The sequence below is a fragment of the Myxine glutinosa genome, chromosome 7, assembly GCF_964187855.1.
Source record: "Myxine glutinosa chromosome 7, kmMyxGlut1.1, whole genome shotgun sequence".
Classification (NCBI taxonomy): domain Eukaryota; kingdom Metazoa; phylum Chordata; class Myxini; order Myxiniformes; family Myxinidae; genus Myxine; species Myxine glutinosa.
In genome coordinates, this window is record NC_136267.1 from 153,978,144 (window position 1) to 154,005,590 (window position 27,447).

At 45.9% G+C, this 27,447-nt stretch overlaps 1 protein-coding gene across 1 annotated transcript in view; it reads left to right on the plus strand.

The window, feature by feature from the left end:
* The window catches only part of MOCOS (molybdenum cofactor sulfurase), a 329,100-nt gene that overhangs the window by 244,766 nt on the left and 56,887 nt on the right, over positions 1-27,447 (plus strand). The window contains exon 12 of the mRNA XM_068123432.2: positions 12,506-12,605. Coding sequence (XP_067979533.2) covers positions 12,506-12,605 — 100 coding nt within the window. The remainder of the gene's footprint in view (positions 1-12,505; positions 12,606-27,447) is intronic.

Sequence of the window (27,447 nt, forward strand, 5' to 3'; positions counted from 1 at the left end):
GTTTATTCTATTAAAGGTTGTTGTGGTTAAATGGTTAGAGGCGCTCTGGATAACAGGAGACCGGAAACGGGATGGTGAACCAGAAGAAAAGAAGAAGACAAGGTCCGAGAGAAGCGGCCATCTTCTTCCTCGCCCAGCTCCGAGGCGAGCGGTGTCGATATTGAGCAGCGTGGGGAACGCTGCGTTTGAAAGCCCGTCTGGCGAGAGGAGTTACCTGCGCGGGGTAATTACCGGTTACGCGTCAAGTTGCCGTGGGTTCGTGCACGGAACCAAGCGTCCGGCACAGTTCGCCTCAACGTCTACAAGGACGCGTACGGGTCGCACCTTGGGCCACGCGCGCTTTGCGAGCCCGCTTTGCTTTGCAAGGAGGTGTGCGGTGCAGCAGCTGTTCCCGGTACGCGACGTGCACGTTTGGAGCACGTCAGCCAGGGGTTCGTTCAACCGCCCGTGTGCGGAGAAGTCGACCTTCACCTTGGTCTGGAGGGGCCCAGAGACATTGTGAGGGACAGTGGCCATTGAGGGGTCGTGAGTGGGGAAAGGGGGGAAATATATGAGATGGCCATCTGAGTAATATTGTTGATTGATTGTTGAGTGTGGTTGATTGATTGGGAATATATTATCCATTAATCCGGATCATTGGTGTGGGGGTTTCTTATTGACTTGAATTGTTGTGTCTTTCATATTGATTGCGTTACGAAAGCGTATAAATCATATATCTTTCTGGCGGGGTCCCTCCCACGGTCCGGGGGTCACCAAGACCAGGTAGTTACCGGGAGGACCACGTAACAATATATATATATATATATATATATATATATATATATATATATATATATATATATATATATATATATACAGTGGGGAGAACAAGTATTTGATACACTGCCGATTTTGCAGGTTTTCCCACTTACAAAGCACGTCAAGGTCTGTAATTTTTATCATAGGTACACTTCAACTGTGGAAGACGGAATCTAAAACAAAAATCCTGAAAATCACATTGTATGATTTTTAAGTAATTAATTTGCATTTTATTGCATGAAATAAGTATTTGATACATCAGAAAAACAGAACTTAATATTTGGTACAGAAACCTTTGTTTGCAATTACAGAGATCAGACGTTTCCTGTAGTTCTTAACCAGGTTTGCACACACTGCAGCAGGGATTTTGGCCCACTCCTCCATACAGATCTTCACCAGATCCTTCAGGTTTCGGGGCTGTCGCTGCGCAACACAGACTTTCAGCTCCCTCCAAAGATTTTCTATTGGGTTCAGGTCTGGAGACTGGCTAGGCCACTCCAGGACCTTGAGATGCTTCGTACGGAGCCACTCCTTAGTTGCCCTGGCTGTGTGTTTCGGGTCGTTGTCATGCTGGAAGACCCAGCCACGCCCCATCTTCAATGCTCTTATTGAGGGAAGGAGATTGTTGGCCAAGATCTCGCGATACATGGCCCCATCCATCCTCCCCTCAATACGGTGCAGTCGTCCTGTCCCCTTTGCAGAAAAGCATCCCCAAAGAATGATGTTTCCACCTCCATGCTTCACGGTTGGGATGGTGTTCTTGGGGTTGTACTCATCCTTCTTCTTCCTCCAAACACGGCGAGTGGAGTTTAAACCAAAAAGCTCTATTTTGGTCTCATCAGACCACATGACCTTCTCCCATTCCTCCTCTGGATCATCCAGATGGTCATTGGCAAACTTCAGACGGGCCTGGACATGCGCTGGCTTGAGCAGAGGGACCTTGCGTGCGCTGCAGGATTTTAATCCATGACGGCGTAGTGTGTTACTTATGGTTTTCTTTGATACTGTGGTCCCAGCTCTCTTCAGGTCATTGACCAGGTCCTGCCGTGTAGTTCTGGGCTGATCCCTCACCTTTCTCATGATCATTGAGGCTCCACGAGGTGAGATCTTGCATGGAGCCCCAGACCGAGGGAGATTGACTGTCATCTTGAACTTCTTCCATTTTCTAATAATTGCGCCAACAGTTGTTGCCTTCTCACCAAGCTGCTTGCCTATTGTCCTGTAGCCCATCCCAGCCTTGTGCAAGTCTACAAATTTGTCCCTGATGTCCTTAGACAGCTCTCTGGTCTTGCCCATTGTGGAGAGGTTGGAGTCTGATTGATTGAGTGTGGACAGGTCTGGAGACGGCTTTGTGGTCGGTCTTTGCGGTCTTTGTGGTCGGAGACGGTCTGGAGACGTCTTTTATGCAGATAACGAGTTCAAACAGGTGCAGTTAATACAGGTAATGAGTGGAGAATGGGAGGGCTTCTTAAAGAAAAAACTAACAGGTCTGTGAGAGCCGGAATTCTTACTGGTTGGTAGGTGATCAAATACTTATTTCATGCAATAAAATGCAAATTAATTACTTAAAAATCATACAATGTGATTTTCAGGATTTTTGTTTTAGATTCCGTCTTCCACAGTTGAAGTGTACCTATGATAAAAATTACAGACCTTGACGTGCTTTGTAAGTGGGAAAACCTGCAAAATCGGCAGTGTATCAAATACTTGTTCTCCCCACTGTATATATATATCTGTCAGTTGATTGTTTGTTTGCTATTTGTATTACAGTGTACAAGAAGGTAGAAATAAATGAATGACATGTTTATCTAACCATTTATTCGGGGGAAAATTATTACGGAAGTGTACCAAGCTGTTTTACTTGCAATTTTCAAAGTGCCCTCCCTCGTTTTCGGACGACCGGATTTCTTTGCAGTGGCTACCGACCCTGTTGCTTCAAATTTCTCGCCAATCAATCTTATGTTTCTTCCCTGGGGTGGGTTAATATCGAATTCCTGTGCCAAACGGCGTGCCGCCATCGTTGGTTGTTCATTGCATTTGTAGTAATGTTTCACGGCCGCAATGCGTTGATTCATTGAAAGGTAATTCATGGTTCAATTTGGTGCAAATTCAGTAACTTTCCAAACTCTCAGCAATAACCTGCAAACAAAAACAAAAATAAATAAATTAAGAAAATTAATAATCTGCAAGACAATTATTAACAACATGACATCCCAGAAAGAATCTGACAGCCGAAAAAACAGAAATTGGGCGCGGGCGCTACTTTTGATTCACCCTGTATGTATATATACTACTCAAAATAATTTAAGGGTCAAAGGAAATTTTTTGATCATTATTGTAAGTATGTCTTTTTAAGCCAGATAGGGTTAGAATATTCCCCTTTAGGTTGTCATTTGGACTATAGACATCACGTTATTATGGGACATGCAATCATGCACTTATCTTTAGAAACTTTTAAGTTAACCCAGATTTCCTTTTCATGGATTTGAAGCACGAACTTAGTCAGACTAAACTGACAAACTGCCTCGAAACACCCATTGTGACACCTCATGCACCATTTGCACGTGTTTTGCATGAGTGTCATTCCATGCATGCCACTTTTAGCAATAAAATGGCTGAGCATTTTCCATTCATCATCATTTGAAATTTGAAGATGGTTCGACGACAACTCAGCATCCAAGACAGGGGAAGGGCCATTGGCTGGCTGCAAGATGGACAAACTCAGAGAACTGTGGCTCAGCGTCTAAATGTAAGCCAAGGCATTATCGGCAGACTCTGGCAGAGGTTCAAGACAACTAATGCTGTTCAGAATCGCCCCCGTTCTGGAAGACCCCGATCAACAACAGCACGAGAAGACCGCTTCCTGATGACGGCGTTGCGACAGCGCTTTGTGACCGCAGAGCATCTTCGGGATCAACTCAGAGCTCCCAGAGGCACCAACGTGTCTGACCAGACCATTAGGAATTGTCTGCGAGACCGAGGTTTGCGATGCCGACGTCCTGCAGTCCGACCACCGCTACTTGACCGTCACAGAAGGGCTCGCCAAGATTGGTGCAGACGTCATATCCGGTGGAACCGAGGTCAGTGGGCAGAGACAATGTTCACAGATGAGTCCCGCTTCTCGCTCCAGTTCAATGATGGCCGGGCTCGTGTTTATCGTCGTCAAGGCGAGAGATTTGCTGATCTCAACGTTGCTCAACGTCTACCATTTGGAGGAGGAAGTGTGATGGTGTGGGTGGGGATATCCATGAACTACAGAACCCCTCTGTACGTCGTCAACGGAAATTTGACTGGTCAGCGTTATCTCAACGAGATTGTTCAACCTCTGGTAATGCCACTTCTGCAGCGGATTGGACCAGGAGCTTGGTTCCAGGACGACAACGCAAGACCTCATCGTGCCAGGGTGGTGCCGACTTCCTGCAGCAGCAGAACGTTCAGCACATGGATTGGCCTGCATATTCACCCGACTTGTCACCCATTGAGCATGCGTGGGATAAACTAGGGCGGCGAGTTCGATCACATCACGTCCCTGCTGTCAACCTCCGGCAACTGGCTCAGCGATTAGTCGCGGAATGGCAAGCGATCCCTCAACATTGTTTCCAACGCCTGATGAACAGCATGCGCCAACGTTGTCAAGAATGTGTGAATACTAACGTTGGCTACACCAGTTACTGAAGCTTCTGCGACTTGGGTGAACATCATTTTGGGGGGTGCATGACTTTTTTTCATCAGGGTAATAAACTAGTGTCTAATCAAAAGTTTCTGTTTTGTGTTTTCTGTTCTTGAGCCATCAAAGAATTATTTTGTCATTCGTCGTCACCATTTTAGCTCGTTAGCTTATATTTATATGCACAAATATTTTTGACCCTTAACTTATTTTGAGTAGTATATATATATATATATATATATATACAGACTTGGCATTTAATATGGAATATTTTTTTTTGGGGGTGAACTTACTTTTCAAGATGGCTTAGAACAAAAAGTTCATTGGAATTATGTTGAAATTATTCTAGATTTTGTTAATGTGACCTTTAAAAGAAACAAACCACATTTGACATTTCGAAGCAAATAAATTGATCCTTGAAAGTGATGTAAACTAATATCGAACTCGATTCACGGACAGTACTGTGTTAAACTTCTGTACGTTTTCCAGAAGTATCTCTTTATTTTGCACATTAGCCAAAAAAAATTTCAACAAAAACAAAAGCTAAATTATGACTGGGATTACGGACAGTAAAATTACAGTTCAGTACTTCGTGTAACCCCCACGAGCATTCATGAGAGCACGTACACGTTGAGGCATGCTGTTCACGAGATTTGCCAAGGTTTGGACAGGAATCGCTTGCCATGCAATGACAATAGTCTGCTGCAATTCACACACAGAGGTAACCTGCTGGTCCAAGTTGTCGATTTGACGCGTTAATTCTGCCCACAAGTTCTCTATCGGATTCATATCCGGGGACATGGCAGGCCACTCCATATGCTCTACACCACGGTCAGCAAGAAAGTGTTGGATCATGCGAGCACGATGAGGCCGTGCATTGTCATCTTGGAAGACAAAGTTTCCTAGAAAGGCTGCACAAGCAAATGGAAGCAATGTTTCTTCCAGAATGACCCTGTACTTGAACTGGTTTAGGTTTCCATTCAGAACAACCAGGTCAGTTTTGCCCCCTGCATGAAAAGCAGCCCAAACGGTCACCCCACCACCTCCAGCTTGGACTCTTGGCACGAGACAATCTTCGTTGTGGGCTTCATGCACTTGTCTGCACACTCGGACGTGGCCATCTTGACGATAGATCAGAAATCTAGACTCGTCACTGAAGGTCACGTGATTCCAGTGTCCTGGCTGCCATTGACGGTGCTCTCTGGCCCACTGCAATCGGCGCTGGCTGTGTTGTCTGGTCAGGCGTGGCTTTCTCAGGGGACGCCTGGCACGATAGCCTGCTTGAACCAGTCGTTGGTTGACTAGCCTTCTGGATCCAGGCACATTTGTCAGTTGCTGCCACTCAACCCTAAGCCGATTAGCTGACTTGGTACGGCCATTGCAGACTAACCGGTGCAGCTGGCGATCATCTCTCCTTGTGGTTCTGCGTGGACGTCCTGGCCTCGGTATTGGAGTAGGGACACCCCTCTGAGCATTTCGTTTCAGGATCTTTGACACCTGACCTTGAGTGATGCCATACTGCCGAGCAATAGCATGCTGTTTCATGCCAGAATTTCGTGAAGCCACCATTCCATGACAAACAGCATTGTCAAGTTGACGGACCATCTCCAGAGGAAGCGGCAATAATATTTGTAGACGTGCAGCAGTTGTTTTCCACTAATACAGAACGCAACAACCCTTATATACCAGATTGTGAAGCCAATCGTCAAATGTACCTGTCCTTACATTTTTGTCATGCCACCTGTGATATAATCCTGTTATTGACTTCTTGCTGTGAAAGACAATCAGCGACATGGTTCTTTCAAGAAAGACATCACCGAAGGGTAAAAGAAACTCACCAGATTGATATACTGAGTTCAGAAAGTAAACCCAAGTCAAGAAAAAAAAATATTCCATATTAAATGCCAAGTCTGTATATATATATATATGTATATATATATATATATATATATGAAGCTCATTCATGGCTATAGGAAGCGCTTGACTGCAGTTATTTTGTCCAAAGGCTGTGCCACCAAATATTACGTCGAAGGTGTCAATAATTTTGTCAATGCCATTTCTTTTTATTTTCTGATTTAAAAGGATATATTAAGTTCTGAATCAAAAACAAAGGTTCTGTAATATTAACAGTGAAATAAAGAATTGTGGAGACCAAATACTTTTGTCAATTTGAACTTATGTTTAGAGAAAATTGTGAATTATTTGAAAAAAGTGCAAGGGTGCCAATATTTTATTTATTTATATATATATATGTATGTATGTATGTATGTATGTATGTATGTATATATTGTTGCGGATATGGGACTTGGCCTCAATATCCGCTTGTAAATACTCCCCTATTTCCCCAATACTCACTCCCCAACTATCCCCAATCCCCCATTCCCTAGTCCCATTGCCTGTAAACTAGGGCATGCCCGTACGTGGGTGCCCGTTCCTTGCCAAAAAAAAAAAAAAAACGCTACCCGTACGCTCTACCCCGCCCGTACGCCCGTAAACAAAAAAAACAACGCTCTTCGCTTCCGCCCTTCGCTCTGACTGAATTGGGAGAAATAATGCGCATAAGAAATCGAGAAATTATAGAATTCTCCGGAAGAAATCGAATTACGAACCGTAATGGCACACGCGCTGGGCTCGGCTCGCTCTCACAACCGCAACAACGCGTTCTGTGATTGGCTGCCGGAAGTGCAGTCTTCACTGTCCGGAAGGTCGCAAATCGCAGTTACGATGAATCGCAAATTAGTTTTAATTAGTTTTAAAACATAGTTTAACGGCAACATAGTTTTCCAACGTGAAATAAATGAATACGCTCTCAAATGTGCCGTCCGAGGCAGAGTCTGTTCGCCACGTTCGGCACACGTGATAGCTCGCTGCTCTCTGATTGGTTGAATCGTTTTTTGGACATAGCTCGGTAACTACTTCTCCGATTAATATGAAACCTTGAAAAGGCACATCCTCGGGTCCCCAGCAATATACCTGGCAAGTTTCAAGTATATCGGACCGGTAGTTGTCGAGAAACAGCGGTCACAGACAAACATACATACATACATACATACATACATACAAACATACAAACATACAAACATACAAACATACACACAGAGATTACTGGAATTATAGATAGATAACACTCTGTAGAACCGACCTTCCCCTTTTTCCCCCATTAAATGTCGTGCCCAGGTCCACCGCATCTCACGTAGACAACTTTCGGACATCTTGCTAGTTATTCTTAGTCTATGTCAGTTAAGGACTCGTTTCCATTAATTCTGACTCTTCGTTGCACCAGAATGTGATTATATGGCACCAGTAGTGAGTTTAGGACCTTCCCATACCTCCTCCCATCTTCTTCCCCAAACAACAACTACAACAACAACTACAACAACAACTACAACAACGGCGCGGCGCGGGGGAGTGTGCGTCCTCACACCGGCTCGGTTAGCTGCCATTGACCATGCGCTCCGACGGGGTTACCACGAAGGGGCTCCTTGTCAGCCCCTCGTCAAGGGCGGAGCCGGTAACCCCCCCGCACGCACCCAATGAGAAGCAACGGGCCGATTCCATCTGGGGCGGAGCTAACGAGCCGAGGGCGTGTCACTCCCCGCCGGATATACGCGGCCACTTACCGGACGTGACGGGAGATGCGCCCCCAGCTTGGAGAAAGAGAAGTCACTACCTCCGAGCGCTGAGAGACCTCCTGCATCTTTTGGGCCGCGCTATCCTGTCCCTGAGCACAAGGTGCACCTTGTGCTGGCCATCGAATACCCGCTTTCCTTGCCATCAATCCCCGTGTGAGTCAGTTTTTGTCCTGTTTATCTGTGGTCTGTCGGGAATAAGATAAGTGTGTCTAAGTGCCTGTCTTTCTATGCTGTCCCTCTTGTAGTTGTAATCTGACCTTCCGCCCTAATATAACCTCCTCCGGAGGTCTTGAGAACTGAACCCTTGGTGTCGTGTCATTTTAATCCCAGCCGTTGTGTCCCTTTCCATCATTGATTCAGCGTAGCGCGACTCGGCAATGTTCGAGTGGAATCGGGTAAACTGTGCAGACGTGGTCATACCAAACCGCTCGGTAAACCAACATCCACAACCGCGTCTGTAACAATATATATATCTATATACAGTATATATATATATATATATATATATATATATATATATATATATATATATATATATGTATATATAAAAGTTCAAAACACACCTGGTCACAAGTGTGCCGCACTGACCGGGTCCTCAGTCGAGGTCCTCAGCATCATCCCGTTTCGGCCCTTCAACCTCGATACGGTCATCGAAGGTGGGCCAGCAGGGGCACGTACACATCCACATGCAGCAACTGCATCTGGATGCGTACATACCCCCACCCCCAGCCAGTGCGAACAACAACAACAACAACAACAACAACGACAACAACAACAACACCACCTCCACATCCAGAATCCACAGCACCAAACAAACATGGTGGAACACTCAAACACCCACCTTTATACCCTTCACCACTCACCAATAAAACACACCAGATCATTCATACACACACATACACACCCATACACACACATACATACAGAACACCAACCAAACAACCACCTACACTTACATCATACACCACTCAACACACAAAAACACACACTCGTGCAAAAATTAATTCATGCGAAAACACACACCCTCACCCACTCACTCATATACACAAAATAAGAAGTAATAATGGTAACAAAAAACAAACAAACAAAAAAACACACACACACAACCAACCTACACCGTTCGACGTGCCTCCATAAACTTCCTCCATATCCAAAATGAGCCTTTCAAGGCAACCTGGGCCACCTTGTCACACATCCTCCTTCTTTCTGTCCCACACACTCCCAGCCTAGCAAGAAATGCAGAAAAGGAATTGCCAATATACCCTCTACACCCCACCTCAAATGGCTGACACATGGTGGAATGGTGGATATATATATATCAAATGTATGTATATTTTTATCGTGCTCATTTATTTATACATACATCCCTTTTAGTCAAGCTTTCCTTCATATGGATATATATTATTGTTGTATTGTTGTTATTAAACCTCATGGCGTGATGAAGCAGTGAGGCACAGATCACATCCCATAAAAGATGCCCGATCTGTGAGTGACAATGGCTGTTTGCCACACAAGCACGTTGTCTCTGCCTCACTGCCCATCAACCAGGAGGTGGAGTTGTGGTCGTGCGAAGGGGTGATGCACAGATCATGTCCCATAACAGCTGGAGCTGTCTCACTGCTCCATCATGCTCGGAAGTTGAATACTATATTAAACCAATGAGGTTGGCATGGACACAACGAAATGATTGTGTGGTCACGCGTAAACGATTGTGTGGTATATCGTCCTGACTATCTCATAACAAGAGCAAAAACATGGTCAGCAGCTCCACTGTCTTTTAATTTTGACCTTTACATCCTTGATCTTTAAAACAGAATCGAGTATGCCCTGCCGAAGTCACCCAGGCCTGAGGCTAAGCCGTGCACGTGCACACACACTGCTTAAAGATGTGTTGCATTTATCATGTCGAAAGAGCTTTGTTTTGCAATATATATATCGTTATGAATTTGGGGTAGGGGGGAATATCTAGATCCAGGTAGATCTGCATAGGTAGGTGCTCCGATGATCGTGATAGAAGAACCATCTCGATGTACAGTAAGTCAGGGACCTGTAGCCCGGATGTCGGATAAATTGGATATTTGTCCCTCTTTCGAGGGGGTGGGGCATGCTAATTAGTTCAGGGATTATGGGTAAAATTCCCTTGTATGTCATCCCCCCTGTCGCTATCCCGTTGTCCCTTTTGGCACAGCACCATAGACACTTAGTTAGCCCCATTAGTGCACACATTAATTAATCCCCCGCCGCCATAAGGACTGACCGGAAAGACAAGCAGGAAGTGGCCGCGTACAACGGCGCCATGGCAGGCAGACATCGTGCAAGGCAGGCAATAGCCATGCCCAGAAGGACTCTTGATTGACAGGAGGGGGGAAGGGCGAGCAACACCAAGAGCACCGATTGGAAAGTAAAGAAGGACTGGTGATTGGCCACCGACCAATGGCATGGGAGCAGGGCGCCAAGTCTCGGCCAATGGGAGGGGACGGAGGAGATCAGAAGATTCGAGAAGTCGAGGGGCACCACGCTGGTTGGAGGAGAGGAGGGCTGACATCACGTGACGGCGAGTAAAACCTCTCGCTCGCCGGCATTTTCGCTCTTCCTTTTGCCCTCTTGCGTTGGACTGTCCCTTTGCGCTTGCCCTTCTCGTTTCGGCTTCCTCCCCGGTTGGACCTCCCTTCTACCCTTGCTTCTCGTTCCCATTTGGACTTACACGTGGTGGACGTTGGAGAGACGTTGGGGTGCCGACGATCATCCTCTCCTGGTGTGAGCGTACGAGCGAGGCTTGGTGCTACGAGCAAATGGGACCTCGCGTGCGAACGACGAGCGGGCGAGCGAGGCGTGCCGCTGAGCAGATGGGACCGGGGTGAGCGGGTGGCTCGGGGCCTAGCAGCACACGGACGAGGTGGACGGAGGCTGCTTTGTGCCAACATCGGAGCCGGACGGAGCCTGGCCGACATCACACATCCAGACAGATAAGGCGCACCACAGAACACAACACGACGATTCTTTTATTTGAATATTCCTTCGTCCGTGTATTTGAAGTGAGGTGTTACGATTTAGAACATTTATCTTTCGTCGCATTTCATTGTTCTCGGTTCCATTTAATAAATATTTATTTTTGTACCATAAATTCTGTGTTCGTTCATGAGTTAATTTCCACAGGGAGAAGACATCGGACCGTAAAGGTAAGCGGCATTCTCCATTCCGTCTCCCGTATGATCCGCCATTGAATTGATTGTCGCCTCGTTAAGCTCAATTCCATCCGTGGACGCTCTGTCTTCGCTGAGAGCCGTCCACACGACAATATATGTAAATACACAGAGTCTGTTTCAAAAAGAGTGATACATTAAACGTTTATTTACAAAGAAACAGAAACCTCAGGAACGTGAACCAAACATTTCTTGAAAGTTTGCCACATCATATTTTCTATCACTGATTGCTATTGCAATAAGTCACTGCTGGAGTTTGTGAGAGGCCAACGTCTGAAATTGGCATTTCCGCAAAATCCTTGTAATTGACGTTCTCGATGTGTGCCCCTCCACGGTTCAGACAGGCATTGATCTTGACTCCAAAGTTCTGTCCAACTTTCCTGTAGGTCTCAGGTGGTTCTCCTCCCCACCACCCACCCCCTCCTCCCCCCCCCCCCCCCCAAAAATGTTGTTGTGGTTGTTCATGGCACTGTTCAAGTGGAAATGGGCTTCATCACTGAACCACATCAGGTTGATCCAGTTTGGGTACCGCTCCATTCTGTCACTGAGCCAATTGCACATATCAAGTCTCCTTCTCATGTAATCTTGAACTTGAACTCAGTTTATGCCTAATAGAGATGATGCATGGGAAAAGCTTTAGTTCCTTAGTGAGGATACGCCAGACTGATGTTAGTTTGATGGCCAGCTCCTGGGAGCACCAGCGGTGGGACTTCTTGGGACTGTGCCCTGCAGAATCCCGCCCTGCGTCGATGCTGGCTTGGCTCTTGGTTACTGATGCTGGCTTGCCACTGTTGCCCTTGCTCTGGTTGTGCACTGTACCCTTGTGCTCAAAATGTTTCACAATACGTTGAATGGCACAATTTGTGGGTTCATGACGTGTTCTGAGGTCGTATTCCCTATAGAACCTCTGGCGGGTGTCTACATATGATTTAGTCTCGTACCACAGAGCCACCACTTTTGTCTTCTGCTCCACTGTCATGGCATAGTTGAGCTACTGAGCTAAAAATCCCAAAGAACAAATACCACGATAACACCACCAAACCCTTAAAAAGAAAATGGCATAGGTCAAAAAACAAAGAAATGGCAGGAAGTCAAAGTTGTATCAATCTTTTTGAAACATCCTGTATAAAGTATATATGTATATACACATATATGTATATATTTATTTATTTTGTTTCCTTGTTCCTTTCTTTTTTGCTCATCAGATTCTAGCAGGATTAAGAATCTCTCTCTGGCCAATAAAGCTCAGTATTTACTGCTGAATCGAGCCAGTGCAATTTCTCTACTGCAGCAGATTCATGGATGGTGAGGAAAAGCCTTCATTGTTGAAATTTTAACAACCATAAATAGTAATATTATCTTTATTCCTTTTGAGAAGGCCAAATAAATAGACTTGTAAAGCATTTAATTGTACATTGAAGATGTAATATTGATGTATAACAAAATGTGAATCTTCTTCATACCGCTTTCTGAATTTAGGATGAATTTACTGAACAGGAAGAATAGGTTTGGCTATTTGAGAATAGGATATATCCGTTAAGGATGGGTGATGTGAAAGTGTATTTGATAGGAAGGGGGGATCATAAAGCAATAACAGCAATCCAGTTGGCCTTGAAGCACTGCCCACTGGAATGCCGTGCTGTGAACCAGCATCGTGAATACTTGAGCAAAAGTCTACTTTCTGCTGTGCCAAACAGAATAAAAGTTGAAAGTGAATTGAATTCTGTCAGCAGAATTGCAAGACATTATTAATTATGCCTGTGAAGTTTGGTGATTCTGGGAAAAGTGGTGAGAGAGCGGATACAAAATCATGACAAACAATGTCGCGATCGAAGGGACAGACGCTGTCGTATTATTTATATAGATTGAAGGCAACTGAAAACTATTAAAGAATAACATTTGGACAAATTCAACTTCAAGTTAGTCTTCCTAGTATTTTGTATAATTTATATAGTGCTCATTTATTAGTCCCCTACCGGTGTACACTGGAGGGGACTATAGGTTTGCACTCCGTCCCTCCGTCTGTCCGTCTGTCCGTCTGTCTGTCCGTCTGTCCGTCTGTCTGTCAGTCCGTCACGCAAAGAACAGTTTTCCGGACTTTTTTTCCTAAAGTCTAAATGCTAATGATTTCAAACTTGGTACATGGTTTCCTCATGATAAGATACAGACCAAGTTCGACCTTCACGACGTTTCGATAATTTTTGACAAAGTTATGGCACTTTGAACTTTGGTAATTTCTCCAACAGTTTTCCGGACGACAGACTGCCGGTAGGGGACATGTATTGCAGCGCAATACTCAGAATGCTTGTTTATACATATATCCCTTTCAGTCAGTCATGCTTTCCTTCATTTTATTGTATCTCAGTTCTTATAACATCTTTACACTCAGTGTAAGAAGAAACAACACTACAACACACTCACTGTATTAGCCTATGGTGGCTTCACATACTGAACTTTGTTCCTTTTTTCTGTATAAAATTAAGAATTAGGGAAGAGAGAAGTCATGGTGTGTACAAACGGAATGCAATAACAGAGAAAGGGAATTAATGAACACGATAAGGAGAAATGAGAGGAAGGAAATGTATGGTGTATTTATATTGTGCTCTAACGACGAATAGTTCCCTATTGATAGGCCGGCCGGATGTAAGCATTTATATGTGCTTTAAACCCTCACAAAAAGCCCTCCTTAGTCAAGCATATACTTCTGTAATCCCACACCTAGTTACCGTCCCAAACTCCAACTTCATCATCCCACCATCAATCCCACACCTAGTTGCCTGGTGCTTCGTCAGTCTGTGAACTTGCTGCCCTCTGTTGTTTAAATTACGCATGCACCTACATTTCTAAATACAAAACAAGCATTCTGAGTATTGCGCTGCAATACATGTCCCCTACCAAAGTTCAAAGTGCCATAACTTTGTCAAAAATGATCGAATATGCAAATTTATGCACGGTTGATGCTGGTTTTCAAACTTGATCTGAGGTATGCTGAGACACGTGTGTCACGCCTCGCCTCCTTGATAAGCCTGCAAGGTCGCTCCGTGGAGCGGCCTGCACGTATTGCACTGTGTGAATTATATAATTACCAACTCACGGTCTGAGGTAGTAGCGATTCAAGAGATATCCATTTTTTAAATATTTTCGTTTCATTAACGATATCTGCCAAACCACGTGCCCTATCGCAAATTCGAAAAAGACATTTTAGTAGACTGACATGCTGAACAGATCTGTAAAGTTTCCCCTCGATTGGATCAAAAATGAGGGAGGAGCTCGGTTTTAAAGGTTCATGCTTAAAAACGTCATAACTCTGAAACCATGTGATGCATGACGTCATGCTCGGTGACTTTTTTGTTCGTCATGGGTATGCAATTCTGCCTGCAAAGTTTGGCCTCGATCTGTTCAACCGTTGCAGAGAAAAAGGTGTTTTCGTGTTTTCATGAAAAACAATATGGCGGCCGAACCACGTGATCTGTGACGTCATAATTACCATTAAAATATTCTACAGACCGAGTTCCCGGTACGGTGAAAATTTGATCTCAATCGGTCCAATTATTGCAGAGAAAATCTTTTTTAAATGAAATTAAAACTTAAAATGGCACTGAGTTAAGGATCATCAGAATTATCAGAATTCTCAAAGTTCAAAGTGCCATAACTTTGAAAAAAATGATCGAAACGTCGTGAACTTCGAACTTGATCTGTAAATTATCATGAGGAAACCATGTGCCAAGTTTGAAATCATTAGCGTTAAGCGTTTAGAAAAAAAGTCCGGAAAACTGTTCTTTGCGTGACGGACGGAGGGACGGAGTGCAAACCTATTGTCCCCTCCGGTGCGCACCGGTAGGGGACTAATAACATTCAAATAGCTGTACTTTCTTCAACGGAATAAATTCGTTTTCCTGACTGCCCGAATGAAACTGCTTACTGTTCCGCCCTTCATGGCTGTTCCCTCTTAACATATTGTTGTTGTGCAAGTTAAAAAAACAAACATTTTGCAAGGACTTTATGAATGAACAGGTGAATATAAAGGTTAAAGGTTAAATATCAGGTAAAAAGTTACGGTTTCGAATAGAAAAAAGTCTCAATTGTGCATGGGCTCATTCTTGTCAATGGCATCCTCATGCTGTACATATTTGTAAAGGGAAACCAACAAATGATGTCCATTGAGACAGTTGGCCACAAACCCCTCATGGAGATCAGTTATGCATTACATTCTGATTTCCTCCATCTTGTTGCGTATTTTGTCCGTTTCCTAAAAGCACTGGCATTCCAGTGGTGTTGGCATCTCACACCTTCCACAATCACACCTTTGTATGAAAGAAAAATACATTTGTCTCCCCACACCACTGACATTCCACTGCTGTCGACATCTCACGCCTTCCACAATCACACCTTCCTAAAAAAAGAAAAAGAAAAAAGCAGGTACATTCAACATAATCGCTTAATTTGCTAAAATTAAAGAAATTGATTCAGAACTACAATATTAATTAGCCTGACATACATCATCCTTTAGAGGCCATTTTTTCTCCGCAGAGCGGCGGTTGGCCATTTTTGGGCACGGTGGTCCCCTTTTTGAAGCAATGTTTTATGGCCGGATGCCCTTCCTGCCACCAACCCTGTTTTTTTTTGTTTTTTGTTTTTTTTGTATACTGAATCGAGGCTCGTGAAAGAGCTAACATTTACTTCACAAACAAATCAACCAGACAACCAAAATATATAACAAGAGGGAGCGGAAAACAAGATGGGGAGAGAAGGGGAAGCACACAAACACAACATTTGAGAGCAGGGAGATGTGTGGAACGGAGAGGGCTTGGGGGGAGGAGGCATGGGAAGGGGGGGGGGGGGGAGGGAGAAGTATAAAACACAAGGACACCAAGGACTTCCAGGACAGAAGTTGGTATTTCAAAAAAGTGGAATTGGGGTGAAATTAGCGGGGGTAGAAAAGATCAAGGTTTTGGATGGGGGAAGATAAGAGATGGTGGTGAACAGCTGTTTTAAAGACCTGGAGGGTGGAGTAGGATTGAAGAGAGTGAGGGAGTTTGTTCCAGAGGTGGGAGAAAAGAGGAATGAAGGAGTGAAGCTCAGCAGAGAGTCTTGATTTTGGCAGTTTGACCATAAGAGGGTTGCAGGCAGATCTTGTGCGACTGTAGGAATATTTGCGGGACAGAGCCCAGAGAGAGCTGGGGGGGGCAAGGCCAGAGAGGAGTCGGTAGAAGACGGAAAGACCACCAACCTGCCTGCGGTGAGTGAGTGAGAGGCCCTTGGAGTTAGCTTCATCGCGGGAGATTCCAATGATTCTGAATGCTTTGGTTTCAACAGCGTGAAGACGAGCTAGGTGTGAGGCAGGAGCACCAGCCCAGAGGGGAGAGCAGTATTCCATTGAGCTGCGGATGAAAGCCTTGTATGTGGTGAGGAGCTCAGGTGTGCCAAGGAAGGACTTCGCACGACGGAGGATGCCCAGTCGGCGACTGGCTTTGGAGGCCAGATTTGAAATGTGGTTTTCCCAGGAAAGATCATGGCAGATAGTGAGACCCAAAAGCTTGAGTGACAGAACTTCTTGGAGAGGATTATTCAGAAAGTGGATGGGAGGGTTGTCCAGTCGGTCTTTTCGGAGAGACATCGTAAGAGTGTGAGATTTGTCAGGATTGAAAGACATGTTCCACTTGTTTGCCCAGTCTGTGATTTTGTCCAGGTCTGCAGAGAGTGAGGAGGCTGCAGACTGCCGATCTGAGGGATGAAGAATGGAGCGACAGAGAGTAGAGTCATCAGCAAAGAGATACAGAGGATTTTCAAGAGAGTCAGAGAGATCATTGATGAAGACCAGAAAAATCACAGGGCCCAGAACACTGCCTTGTGGAACTCCAGCCTGAACAGGAAGAGGAGATGAGAGAAACCCATTCAGGGCCACACGTTGACTACGACTAGAGAGGAAGTCCACCAGCCATACGTGGAGATTTCCATGGATACCAAAAGAGGAGAGTTTGGTGAGCAGAGCGGGGTGCCAGACCGTATCGAAGGCACGTGATATGTCAAGGGAGACTGCTCTAATTTCCTGTTTGGCATTGAGGACCTCCATCCATTGTTGAGAAAGCAGAAGCAGCATGTCCAGAGTAGAGTGTCCAGGTCTGAAACCAAATTGATGATCAGAGATCAAGCCATTGGAGAAGAGGAAAGATTTCATATCTGAAGCAATGATGGATTCCATGACTTTGCTGATAATTGGGAGAAGGCTGATTGGTCTGTAGTTGCTGGGATCTGTTTTTACACCTTTTTTGTGCAAAGCGGTGATGTTGGCAGATTTCCAAGCAGATGGAAGATGACCTTGAGCAAAAGAGAGGGTGAAGAGAACAGAGAGAGGGAGTGAAAGAGCGGAAGAACAGGATTTTAGGACCCGTGGGCTGATGCCGTCAGGTCCAGTTGCAGAATCCGAGTCGCGGGTTGACAGAAACTTTTCCACCTTGTCAGGAGGAAAGGACACAGAGTCCAGGAGCAGCTGGGTACGACTGGGTATGGTGGGTACAGAGAGGGATGGGTTTGGGACACAAGATTTAGAGGCAAACACAGAGTTGAGGCATTCAGCTTTTTCACGTGCGGAGTCAGCCGTGTGGCCATTTGAGGTGAGGGAGGGGATGGAGGGGGAACAAACACCAGAAACAGATTTGACCAGACGCCACCAGGATTTGGAAGAGGGAGACAGATAAGAGAGTTCGGTCCTGAGAACGGAGAGATATTGTTTCCTGGCTCTCCTGAGGGTGGACACACACTTGTTTCGGGCTTTGTGAAAGGAAATGAGATTTCCTTCCGTTGGATTTGCTTTCCAGGAGACGAAAGCAAGTTGTTTCTGGGCAATAGCCTCACCACAAGATTCCATGTACCATGGACGGGAGGAAGGGTATGACAACAGAAGACGAGATGGGATAAATCTGTGCATGAGAGAGAGCAGTTTGCTTTGGAAGAATTCCCAGGAAGAATTTATGTAGTCGCCTCTTGCGACATGCAGGGAATTACCAGTGAACTGGTACTCAATTTGCCGACCTCGGAAGGATAACAGGCTGAGTCAACCCCCGGTGATTGCTAATTTTGATATGAATAACATAACTGTAATCCTGCCTCCTCCTCCCCTCCCCAAAAAATACAATACAGGGGAGAGATGTTATAAGGACAACTTGAAACAAAAGAGGAATCGGTCTCTTCAACGTCTCGGCCTGAGTGTGTAATGTAGCAATTCTTGGTGTTGTCGAATTTTATGCTACATTCTTAGAATCAATGTTTTTGGCATCTTTATACCTTAAATAGCAGAACTAGGGTTGGTTCCATTTTTTAAAATGACCCCTATGGCAGCCATCTTGAATTTCAAAATGGCTAGAGTTGTTTTACCTTTTATATTCACACAAGATCTGCTTAAATAAAATTCCTACAGGTCGCACAAGATCTGCCAGTAACCCTCTTCTGGTGAGATTGCCAAAATCAAGACTCTCTGCTCACCTTCATTCCTCTTTTCTTCCGCCTCTGGAACAAACTCCCTCACTCTCTTCAATCCCACTCCTCCCTCCAGGTCTTTAAAACAGCTTTTCACCACCATCTCTTATCTTCCCCCATCCAAAACCTTGATCTTTTCTACCCTGTTAATTCACCCCAGGCTCCACTTTTTTGAAATACTGACTGCTTTCTTGGAAGTCTTAGCAGTGTCCATGTGTTTTTTACCTCTCCCAATCCCCAACCCCCTTCCCACGCCAACCCACGCCTCCTACCCCCAAGCCCTCTCCCTTCCACAGATCTTCCGTTGTCACTGTTCTCTGCTGTTATACTTGTGTGCTTCCCTCTCTCTCTCCCCATCTTGTCTCCCGCTCCCTTTATTGTATGTTTTGTGTGTCCGCTTGTTGTTTTTTTGTGATTGATGTCAGCTCTTACATGAGCCTCCATCTTGTATAATAAATAAATAAATAAATAAATAGATCTTTGCATCCAGACCACATAAAATTGTGATTTTTTTTTTCTGTGAATATTACATTTTTATAGTATGGAGAATCCACTGAAGCAAGTTATCATTTTATCAGATCAATAAATAATCCTTTAATATAGTTAATTTGGATATTAAAATGGCCACCAAGGCTCATTATTAACTTCTCTTTACCATGAGACATCGAAAGTATTCTTTGATCTCGGATTTACAGAACTCCAGAAATGAAAGACCTTTGTTTCTGAAGCATTGTCTGACAGCACGAATGGATAGTCAAGGAGCATGCAAACAAAGGGAAGGCATTCAGGAAGCCCGTCAACATTCTCTCATGGTAATTGAACAGTTGAACTTGAAAAAACAGCTAGCTGAGTTTGTTAAGAGTTCAAGCAAATTCCCCCAATGTATCAATGGGCATGGATGTATATGAAGCAAGAGATGGCACCACAGCCGATACTTGACTTCACACGTTCACTCAAGCAGCCCAATCTGTTCCTATACTGTACTTGGCATCTCTGGAAAATGTGTGTAAATACTTTTTCAGCAACAGGCTGGATTATGCCAAAAACAAACAAAGTGTAATATATTGTGTTACGGGGTCCTCTGCAATCTCCTGGTCTCGGTAACCCCCGGACCCCGAGAGGAACCCCGGCAGAAAGATATATATATGTTATTCCGTGTCGAAATCAATCCCTACTAAAACCCTCCATGAAATCCCCAAAGGAAGCAATCCAAATCAATAAGGAAACCACACCAATGGTTATCAACAAAATAATATATTAAAAATCACACGGGAATAACACAATAGAACACAATGCAATAAATATCTTGAGATGGTAACGTAACCCCAAACTCACGGCCCTCCCAGGAAATGGAACCGAGCCCTCCACAATGTCTCTACACCCCTCCAAGGCGAAGTTGGTGCGCTCCGGCGATCGTTGAACCAATGTCCGCTCCAACGTTGGACCGCTCGTTGAACCAATATCTAGAACCAACAATGATAACAATAACAACCATAATTATGGCCGAATCCGTAACAATAGCAAGAGTTTTCAACACCATGGCCACAGATCTAATCACCGAGAAAAGACTACTGGTAGGTAAGTTTTCTCTGATGAATAATGACATCCCATTCACAGGCAACCGGGGTTGATCAAGGAGAGGACTTCCTGAACAAAGTTCTAAAAGGTGATGGTGGTTTAAAGGGAATCACCAGAAATCCAGTAACTCACCTGAAATACTCTTTGTGCCCCAGAAATGATAAAACTAGCCAAGGAGAGAGAGAGGAGTCGACTCGCAGGTCAACAACATGCAGTACTCATCACCACCACTTGACATCAGCCAAATTTTCCCCCTGGGAGAATAGTGGGAAACAGCTTTTGGCGGTGTTGCAGCACTGTAATCCATTTGCTGACATCACCTAAGCTGTACAATTTGATGACAAAACAGGTGATGCCTGAGCATATTGAAAAGGGCACACTGAACATGGAAGACTGTGAACAGCAAGCATCAAATCCTTTGCTGAACAACGCATTTGTGGATCTACAAACCTAAGGTACCTCATGATGAAAGTCAACATTCTCAACTGGGAGGATGCATACAAAACCATCAAGTTGAAAGATGCAAGAATACATGTTGAACTGAAAGCTACAAGTTCGAAATTTACTGGAATGCCGATGATAGCAAAGTCCAGTCACCAAATCGACCTTGAAGATGTGGTTTCGAATCACGAATTCACGGCGATCAATTCCACTCTGATGAACAGCGATGGCTCCCTTATTCCACGTGCAAGCAAGAGTGAACTCGTACATGTCCTCGTAAGCTAGGCAGTTCATGATGAAGAGACACATACTTAGTAATTGATGGCATGTCCACGGTTCATGAACTCATGTCTTCAATGTCAACCTAAACCTGCAAATAACTGGGAGAGGCCTTTGCAAGAACCCTAGAAACCAGATACAAGAACTATGAAGGCTGTCGTCTGATCTTTGATGGTTATGCCAGACAGAACACTACCAAGGATATCACCAGACGTTGCCAGTGAGGACTCCCCCCAACAACAACTGGTTTCCATGTTGTCGATACAATGCCTATTACTGACTCAAAGGGATTCCTGGCGAACAATCAAACAAAGGACTCCCTCACTCTTACCTGGCAGTGATGATACCAATGGATTCAGTGACGCATTTGCATGTACAAAGCAACATGGAAGATTCTCAAGCATCAACAGGCATCAGCACACGAGGAAGCTGACACACTCATGATGTCAAATGCAGCGGAGATCAGTGCAACAGGAAAGAGTGTGCACATCATTGCAGACACGGGTGTGTTGGTTGTTGCTCTGCACAGACTCCCAGTTATTGGTCCTCAGATGAATATGATAATGGGAGCTGGCGATGTCGAGGAAAAGTATTGTTAAAGCCAATCTATGATATTGACATTCTTGTCTGCCAGAAAGTCACCAAAAATCAACCCCATACACAAGAAGGATGCAAGAACAGATCATATCAACTACAGGGTTGAAGAAAGCTTACATCAAATTGTAAGCAAAGCCATGGAATCCATCATGGCTGCTGATGTCTTGTCTTTCCTGTTCACAAACAGCCTGATCTCTGGCCATTAGTTTGGATTTCATCCCGGTCACTCAACTTGAGATATGATGCTGCTTCGACCTGATCAGTAATGACTGGATTCTCTAAATCTCAAACAAGTGGTCAAGATCGTCTCACTGGACATAATTCTCAAGCATTTGACAATCTTCCATGATGTTCCGCTTCCATACAAGATCTCTGCTTGCAGCATGCAAGGACACATCCAAGCCTGGTTTTCTAACTTCCTTCACTCATGCAGTCGATATGTTGCTATCAATGGAACTCTGTACTCCCCTCTCCCACTATAGACAGGAGTGCCTAAAGCTTGTGGCTTGAGCCATTGTAGTGAAATTATACTGAAGGTGAACCCGGGAGTGCTCGTTTATCCCACTAAAGGGGCGTCTATAAGACCCGGGACAACCGCGGCGCAAGGACACTCCAGCGACACTTACTGTGACATATAGTCCTGTAGTTTGAATGGTATGTATGCCCCTATATGCTGCACTTGTTTTGCTTTGCCTATTGATATCGGACATTGCCCATATAATACTCCGATTCTAATGTCTATTGCATGAATGTATTTTACAGGATGTTACCACAGATCTAAATGATAATATTAAACCTACCCAAGGAACAAGTCGTGTCTGTGGTTGATTTTCACGACATTTAATATCCACCGTAGAGGATCACTGCCATCCAAGCACAAAAGGGGCATGTCGATTGAAACTTGTGATAAAGGGACGCACGTTCCCAGACGTGTATCTCATGGTATTACCTGCGTTATGTGCCGACGTTCTGTTAGGACACGATTTCCTTAAGCGACATGGACGTTTGGAAATGGACTTCGGCGGGCCGGACACGCTTGCTGTGTGCGCCCTCGCTCAGATGGACGTGGAGCCTCTCTCGCTGTTCCCCAACCTGACCACTGATTGTACCCCTGTAGCCGTAAAATCGCGCCGCTACTCTCGCGCAGACGTGCAATTCATTGCGGAAGAAACGGCCCAGCTCTTAAAGGACGGTATTATAGAACCCAGTCGGTCGCCATGGCGGGCCCAAGTCTTAGTGGTGCGAAGTGAGGCCCATCGCCGGCGCACGGTAATCGACTACTCACAGACGATTAATCGTTTTACACAGCTGGATACCTACCCCTTACCGGGGATGGATGCACTGGTACGCCAGGTGGCCCTGTACTCCGTTTACAGCACTCTCGATCTGCGTAGTGCGTATCATCAGGTCCCCATCTCTAGGGCTGATCGCGTCTATACAGCCTTTGAATCGGGTCAACGGTTGTACCAGTTCACTCGACTCCCTTTTGGGGTAACTAACGGGGTCGCTTGTTTTCAGAGGGCTATGGATGACCTCGTTACGAAGGAGAACTTGACCGATGTCTTTGTCTATCTGGACAATCTTACGGTTTGTGGGTATGACCAGGGGCATCACGACGCTAATCTGAAACACTTCCTCGAGGTCGTGCAGAAATATCGCCTAACCATGAATGAGGCTAAGTGTCGTTACTCTCTACGCACTGTAGTTCTTCTGGGGTACACCGTGACCCATGGCTCTGTCTCTCCGGATAAGGAGCGTCTGCGACCTTTGCTCGATGTGGCTCCGCCTAGCGATCGGGCTTCGCTGAAACGCGCTCTTGGGCTGTTCGCCCACTATTCGAAGTGGGTGCAAAATTTCTCTGCGAAGCTCCGCCCCCTCGTGGCCTGCGACACGTTCCCCATGGGCCCAGCCGCCTTGGCGGCCTTCGAGGGTCTTAAAGCCGACATCGCTGGCGCCGCTGTAGCGACAATTGACGAGAGTGCATCTTTCGTCTTGGAAAGTGATGCCTCGGATCATGCGATAGCGGCGACTCTCTCCCAAGGGGGACGCCCTGTGGCTTTCTTTTCGCAGACTCTCACCTCCGCTGAGCGGAGGCATTCGTCTGTTGAAAAGGAAGCATACGCGATCGTCGAATCGATTCGGCGATGGCGGCCGTACCTGCTCGGGCAATGTTTCCAAATCGTCACCGACCAACAAAGCGTTGCATTCATGTACGACTCCTTACATGCTCAACGCATTAAGAATGAGAAAATCACTCGCTGGCGTATCGAACTCGCCGACTTCTGCTACACCATCAAATACCGCCCGGGGAAGGATAACCTGGTCGCCGACGCCTTATCGAGGCCGGCCACTTGCGCGGGGGTTGTCACTTTGGAGGGGCTGCGCGCTTTGCATGGCACTATGTGTCATCCCGGGGTAGCGCGTTTCGCGCATTTTGTGCGCAGTGGTAATCTGCCATACTCGATTGAGGACATCCGCCGGATCTGCCATGATTGCACTATCTGTGCGGAGCTCAAACCGCGTTTTTACAACCCTCCTATGGGGATGCTGGTTAGGGCTACTAGACCGTGGGAGCATTTGGCGATGGACTTCAAGGGGCCGCTGCCGGTGTCGAGTAACTCTCGTTATCTGCTCACTATCGTTAATGAGTATTCGCGATTCCCCTTTGCTTATACGTGCGGGGATATGTCGGCTGCCACGGTTATACGGTGCCTACAGAATTTGTTTTCTATGTTTGGGTATCCGGCCTACGTGCATACCGATTGGGGTGCGGTGTTCCTGTCTCAGGAGGTGAGGGGCTACTTGCTCCAGAATAATGTCGCTTCGAGCTACACCACCCCGTACCGGCCCCAGGTGAATGGGCAGATCGAACGCTTTAATGGGATTATATGAAGGGCCGTCATGCTAAGCCTCAGGACCCTCGGCCGGGGCCTCGATAAATGGGCGTGGTCGCTACCTGCGGCTCTAAACTCGATCCGGGCTCTCCTATGTACCGCCACCAACCAGACTCCTCATGAAAGACTGTTCCACCACCCGAGAAGCTCGGGTAGTATCCAATCTTTACCCAGCTGGCTCGCTGAGCCGGGGCCGGCCTATCTCAAATGAGCGGTTCGCGCTAGCAAGTACGACCCCCTTGTTGATAAGGTGCGGGTACTCCAGGCTAATCCCGAGCATGCTCGTGTGCTAACGGCAGACGGACGCGAGTCTACTGTCTCAGTACGCCATCTCGCCCCTTGTGGGGTCGACGACAGGGATATCGACGAACCAATCTACGAGTCTATGGACTCTACCGAAGCTTCCTCTATGGAACTACTGCCGTCACTTCCATCGTCGCCTACTCCCTTGCCTGATGGCTCTGGGGTGCCCCCTCCGACACCCACCTCCGGCAGCTATTCCGACGCGGGGGACTCCGGGCTTGGGGACGCCGTACCCGGTAGTCTCCGAACACGAACTGGCAGGGTAGTTCGCCGCCCCGACCGCTACGGGTGGACCGACTGACGTGGATTGACGTACCCCATTCGATTATTGCTGACGCTTGCTTGCGACCTGCCTAGCGGCAGTATAGTTTTAACGGCGGGGAGAATGTACTGAAATTATACTGAAGGTGAACCCGGGAGTGCTCGCTTATCCCACTAAAGGGGCGTCTATAAGACCCGGGACAACCGCGGCGCAAGGACACTCCAGCGACACTTACTGTGACATATAGTCCTGTAGTTTGAATGGTATGTACGTCCCTATATGCTGCACTTGTTTTGCTTTGCCTATTGATATCGGACATTGCCCATATAATACTCCGATTCTGATGTCTATTGCATGAATGTATTTTACAGGATGTTACCACAGATCTAAATGATATTAAACCTACCCAAGGGACAAGTCGTGTCTGTGGTTGATTTTCACGACAGCCATGTCTTGTTCCTCATCTAAAGAACGACCTCTCCGATGCTCTGGAAAACCCTCTTCCTTTTTTGCACATGACTCCACGTTGTGCAGTACTCCCATCCCACTCACAAGCAGAGAGCAGCTGCATCACTCTCTCCTGATCAGAAAGTTATTAGATGCTGGTCTGACAACAAGAACATATCTTTGAATCCCAGGAAATCTTAGTCTAATCATAATGTGTTAATTCCAGAAGGATCATAAAATATAAGCCACCTATTTGTTTCCATAGAAAGGTCACTGCAAGGGATTCAGTCTCTTGAACGCCCAGGCCTCACCGTCAGTCATAACCTCTCCTATGCTGATCATACAGCAAAGCTGGCCTTCCTGGCCTGTTGCTCTCACAATGCAGACATGTTTTACCCTCCGTTTGTGCTCTTTCTTCTGTCTCAGTCCTCTGACCCTCCCCAGCTCAAAACAGGATGTGTGTTCCTCCTTGAGGTGTCTTCGGAACACATGGAACACATGTCTAAGGAACACACGTCCTTGTTGTTATTAGATGCTGGTCTGTTAAATTCCAAAATTCAAGGCTTCCTTCATGTCTTTGTTCCTCTTTTCTCCAGTTTGTTGAACTGTTTTCTGGAGGCAGATCAATCGCACACTTCCCAACATTCAACTAGGCTGTACAGCATTTAATTCCATCCCCTATCTCAAGCAGTGGTCTTTTCTACCCGTATTAATCCTACCTAACGTATCTTTACGACTTGCATCTTACTATGTATGCTTCCTCCTCTCCTCCTCTCTTTTCCTCTTTTCCACTTTGTTCAATCCTGAGCTGGTGTCCATCTGTGGCTACATTGTCAATTTGTTGCCATTTTGCCCTCTGTCACCTTGCTCTTCCCTGAGCCTACATCTTGTTTAAACAAGAATGACTATTGTGGTCACAACCTGCGACAAAATCCAGCAATGGGCTGATTGGGAAACACGCATTTTGAAGCACTCTTAAGAAGGTGTCCCTCATTGTGAGTTACACTCACCCAAACAAAACCAATGTAGATGTGATGAAACAAACCCAGGCAGTGTATAATCAGCAGAGACCTACAGGCCTGTTGTCTTAAGCCCACCATAAAACCAAGATGGCGGCCATATTATTTTGTCTGGGTGCCATGGTGGGTGGAGTCAAGCAACAAATGTGGGTGGGTCCGGCATCTGTCTGACCAATGGGTGCACATTTCAAAAATAGACTCCCGACAAGAACCACAACAACAACCATGCGAAGCTTTTATAGACCTGCAACACGTCGCAGGGAAAAATTGAAAATAAGGGGAAAAAAATTAATGGAAGCTTAAAATGTCAGACGTCATGGAGAATGACAACTTTGGATGAAAATGTGGATGTAGAATTGGGGTCTTGAGATTTGCAGAGCAAATAATCCAACAGTTGTTGGACAAATATAACAGTAAAATGCTATATGACCCCCAAACTATCACTGGGAAACTGGATCTGTGGTGCAGGTGGCTTGAGATGGAAGGTACGTAATTAGACTTTTAAGGCATCAAAGAACCCACGACAAATAACTCGTATTGTGGTGCTGTGCACACACGACTCGATTGCCAGAGAGGTAGGCCACAACGCGTGGATACAAACAAGAGTCCTCATTACAAGCTCGCATATCAGCACTGGGCGGGCTCGAGCTTAGAGCCCGCATATATGTCCCGAGGCCACGCCTTGCCCCCGGGCGTGGTCGATTGGCCGAAAGGTGGGGCATGTATTTCAGTTCCCCGCCTGGACGCTCGCGCCACCCACTGGTGCGCGGAATTATTGACCCTTGTGCACGCCACACGCGCCCCCCCAGAATTCCCGCGCACCTGAAGGGTGAGCTTGCGGGGAAGCCGGA